The sequence below is a fragment of the Gavialis gangeticus genome, unplaced genomic scaffold (assembly GCF_001723915.1).
Source record: "Gavialis gangeticus isolate Ggan-Ray unplaced genomic scaffold, GavGan_comp1, whole genome shotgun sequence".
Classification (NCBI taxonomy): domain Eukaryota; kingdom Metazoa; phylum Chordata; order Crocodylia; family Gavialidae; genus Gavialis; species Gavialis gangeticus.
Window position 1 is genome coordinate 61732935 of NW_017729033.1, and position 4773 is coordinate 61737707.

At 38.2% G+C, this 4773-nt stretch overlaps 1 protein-coding gene across 1 annotated transcript in view; it reads left to right on the forward strand.

Moving 5' to 3' along the window:
• Positions 1–4773, forward strand: part of NSUN7 (NOP2/Sun RNA methyltransferase family member 7) — a 64858-nt gene that overhangs the window by 45863 nt on the left and 14222 nt on the right. Inside the window, exons 9-10 of the mRNA XM_019526023.1 lie at positions 1990–2091; positions 3263–3380. Of these exons, the coding sequence (XP_019381568.1) occupies positions 1990–2091; positions 3263–3380 (220 nt within the window). The remainder of the gene's footprint in view (positions 1–1989; positions 2092–3262; positions 3381–4773) is intronic.

The following is a 4773-nucleotide window of genomic DNA, read 5'->3' on the forward strand; positions in this document are numbered from 1 at the left end:
GTAGTGGAAATATCTGAAAATTAAGAGTATTGGAATTTCTAACAAGTTGAGTTTTTTTAGAAAATTCTAAATTTTCAAGTTATTTTTGAATTTTTAGGTAAATTGAATTTTGGATAATTGTAGTATCGTTTAATCTGCAATTACAAACATTCCATTTTCAGCAACAGTGGTGTTTGGCTGTAATGCATGTTGGTTAAATAAACCATCTATAAAGTGTATCTCTAGTACTCTCATATACCAGTACCTTCTTTTCTGTAGAGCTGTTTTTCTCTTGGCTCAGAGTTTATCCCTAATTGTAGAAATGTTTGATTTTTGTTTAGACATAAAATTTGGCAATTATTTTAAGTGTCTATCTGCTACTGTATTTATGAGTTAATAATCTGCTTTTGTGACATCATCAGTGGCTGGTAGGCTGCTTGCAGATGTGAAAAAACAGGTAGGCTGCTTGTGTATGGGGAAAAAAATCCAAAAAATGGTGCTTTACTTCAAAGTCGGCATGCTCCAAAACCAAGCCCAGCACGTTCCCAGAAAAGGCATTGCATTATTTGCACCTGGCTCTCCTAACTTCTGTATAAATTGGGTGCTTTAGTGTAGCTTTTTTGGCAGTTTCACGTAATAGCTGGTTGAATTGACTTTAGATAAAAACACGCAAAAGCCCCACTGAAGCACCCGATCTATACAGATGCTGCAGAGCCAGGTTAAAGTAACACACTGCTTCTTCTGGTAAAATGCTTGGTCCCCCCCCTCCCCCCCGCCATGTCTGTCAGCACCCATAGTATAAGAAGAAATGTGATTCTGAAGACAGAAGATGAAGATACAACTGTTAAGTGAAACAAGGAGCTATTAGGATAATAATCATAGAAAATTACAGAAAATATTTGTGAACAACGCTGTGCCTAAACATAATCTGTATTTTGGGGATATTTTAGTTTACTAGATGGTTAATACAGAAAGATAGTTCTTATTCGATGAGTTATGAGATTGTGACAAAAATAAACTCTAGATGTCTGAGAGATGTGTGAAATGCTGCTGAAGGAGGCAGCTGCTGATAGTTTTCAAGTTGTCTCGTCTCTCAGCAGCAACTCTGTCACACTACATAGACATATGGGTAGATTAACAGCAGTGCTTAGTGGAGTCCTATATAATTCCCCATTCGGTTTATAAGTGATAACTCAGTAAAACTCTAATTCTTCTAATTGCAAGGGAATAAGAAATTGAAACTTTAATACAATTTAGAGTTAAAAAGTTATATGGCTTAAAATTTTATATCTCCTCTGAGCAGAAACAAAGACTGCTTGCAGACGTTAAAAAAAATACAGAACCCCAAAACCTGTGCTTTACTGGAAGCAGCAGCATGTTATTTCAGCCCGGCTCTGCAGTGTCTGTAAAAAAAAAAAAAAGATCGGGTGCCAAAAAAGCCCCACTAAAGCACTTGGTCTTTTATAGACATCAGGCAAGCCAGGTTGAAGTAACGTGTTGCCTCTTCTGGGCATGCATGTGGGGCTCCATGTGGGAATGCACCAAGTTAAAATAAAGCACTGGGTTTTTTGTTTTTTGGGTGGGGAGGTACATCTGTAAGCACCCATTGATTAAGGCTGGCTCGTGCAGCAAGGAGAAATGGGGAAAGCGGATACAGACTTATTTCATTAAAAAAAACTTGAGTACTTTTCTGTTAACTCAGTAATGACCGTATTGTGGGATGGGAGTCTTTTAACTGTGATTATTAGCTGGGGTAATGATCTTGGTGACTATGGAAATAATACAGGAAGTTGCATTCACATGTAAACTAGATAACTGATTGGAAGGGAATAAATAATCATATAGACATCTCGTGGTCTGAGGCCTTGCACTTCACTACACTTAACAGCAACAAGATCTCTTCATAGGGAATTTTCTGCAAATTGGAATGGATTTTAAAATACAGATACAAGCTTCACATGTAAAAATAAACTTGACTAATGCTATTTACTAATGTCTTTCTACATTTAGATGCAGGATTGTTTAAAGACCTTTTCCAAGGATCTGTAGCTGAAGATAAACTTGGTGTTCTCGCTGAGCAGCAATTTAAGGAGTTAGTGCATGCTATGCAGTGTAAGTCTGCTTGCTTTCAAGTTTGCAAAAATTGGACCAAAATTTAATACAGTGAAAAACCCCAGTATACACTAAATGTTCAGTGGCAAATGTCTACTGAATTCCTCAAATAACACACATCGAACTTACTCTCTCAATCTCCTACTCTGAATATGTGTATGAGAGATGCTAAGTTCTTTCCTGATGATGATCCTTTCTGTATCACATGAGACGTATTTGGAATACAGAGTTCAGTTCCAGGTATCACATTACTAGAATACAAATTAGAGGCAGTTTGTAGAAGAAAAACAAAGATGATCAAAAGTGGAAAGAAAAATTAAAAGGACTAACTGTGTATAATTTGGCTAGTGAAGAAAGCAAAAACAAAGGCCCAAGTCCTGGCACCTACTTAAACTACTTATGCTATCCCATGATTTCTCAATGTGACACAGGGCCATCGTACCATTACTTTTTATTGCCACCCCTACTAGTCCCATTACACGAGACATGGACAAGAGTTGCCTGTGTCCCACTAATCATCAGCTGCAAGAACGCTGGCTGCTAGCCTACAGTAGAACGGCTTTGAGGCCACAGTTGTCATGTAGGGAGCTGGCCTGTTGCCTTTCATTGTGGCTGCAGGATTGGAGAAGGTTTAAAGGTGAATTGTCTTTGTTCCATTCCCTTCCCATAGCATAAATAAAAAGCCCCCCTTCTGAGCTGAGTGAATACAGCTCAAGACACAGTCCTTGAATCACTTTTCACTTTGCAAATATTTGACACAAAAGTAACTATTTAGTTAGGCATATATGGATATTACTGTATGCAATAGGGTGAAATTAAAAGATTTATCCTTGTATAGCCATAAATTTCTTGGCAAGTAGATTTAGAGATGCAAGTAACTCTGTTGGTTGAAAAATAAAAACAAGCTGGACAAACTACTAAAAATGTACTGTAAAACTGTCCCACATTGTGATGGAGAGATGGAAAAAATGACATAATATATTTTTCTGTGTCACTTTTACAATTTTAAGCAGTCTCTGAATATTAACTTATTGTTCAATGTTCCATCAACAGATATCTGGTAAATTCCCAATTATTTTCATAAAAGTTGTACATCTCTAGCTCTAGTTTTTTTAATTTGCTTTCTTTATTCCAAAAATGGTAATTTGGGATTTTTTTTTACTGTTTATAGTTAATAAAGTGCAAGCCATTGTCTATTGCACTTGTTCAATTTACAAAGAGGAAAATGAAGAAGTAGTGAACAAAGCTCTAGAATATGGAGTGGAAGGAGGTAAAGTACAACCTTACAGGTAAGGAATAGCTTTTTTGCATGTAGAAAATGTAAAATTTAGAGAGAGAATCATAAAAATACTCTCCAAGATACATTATGCCATTTTTGGTCAATTATATTGGTAAAGCACTTACCTTTTTTGGATTATAGATTTATGAAGAGTATTTTAATTATTCATTTAAATTTGTTTGTTCATTCCACTGAAATTCAAATTTTAAATTCAAGTAAATAGGGCCACTGATGTATTTCACTTCCCCTTTAATGTTTTGCTACATATAAAGGAATGCCAGATTGTCTAGCGCTCTTATGTTCACTGACCTCGCATTTTAGCTGGAAGTTTCAGTGGTTCTGTCTTCCAGTATTCTAATATTATAAAAGCCTAAATCTGGCTGTCTGTCTGTAATGCTTTATTTGTGCTGTGATTGGCTGACAAACAGCCAGACAGAGTGCAAAGAAGTGTTCTGACGGAAGGCAGCCTGCCGCTATGATGGCGGGGGACATGGGGGATGGAGCGGGGTTGGCGGGGAAGGGAAGCCGGCCGGCTCTCCACCCCCACCAGTCATTCTTGACAGGCAGTTGGCTAGTATTCTAATATTAGAAAAGCCTAAGTCTGTCTGTAACGCTGTATTCACACGCTGATCGACTAACGGGAACAGCCAGTCAGAGTGCTCCAAGTATAGGGGAGCGCTGCCATGATTCTGAAGCCACGCTGAGGACCAGACAGGGGGTGGCCTGGTCCCTGCAAGAAGCAGAACAGCGGCAGCATGGGGCGTTAGGGGGTGGAACTCCATCCCAGCCCCCCGCCCCCACCCCACCATCAGTCTTGACAGGCAATTGGCTAGTGTTCATATAAATATATAAGACTTGGTTGTCCTGTCTGTTTATTCCGTGGATCTGGGAAGTGACTGTCTGACTTCTGCAAACGTGCTGAGATTCATGTAGGTTTTGAAACTAGTTTGTTTTTAGAGGATTGCTTTTCCCATCTCATGTCATGGGCATAGTGAGATAACCTCCACTTCCTTTTTCCTGACACAAAACAGAATTTAAATGCTGTCTCCTACTTTTTTTCATTCCCATGAGAGAATTTAACCCATACTACATACTGAGGGGAGCCCTTAAATTGGTTTAAATGCAGTTTAATCCTGAAGCAGACAGGCTTACAACCATGTCAGTTTAAAACTTCCTGGAACAGTTCAAAAGTGTACCTGGAAAATGAAAAATGTTGACACAGTTCACTGCACGGTGGATTTGATTTAAATCAAATCTATTTAAATCACTGGGTAGGAAGCCTCGATTTAATCATTATCTACAAAAGGTGCATTCTTGTTGTTTGATATCCTTTTATTCATTTAACTTCATGAAACTTTGCACTTTCAGAGAAAGGTAAGGGCTTGACTATGTGTACACAAACT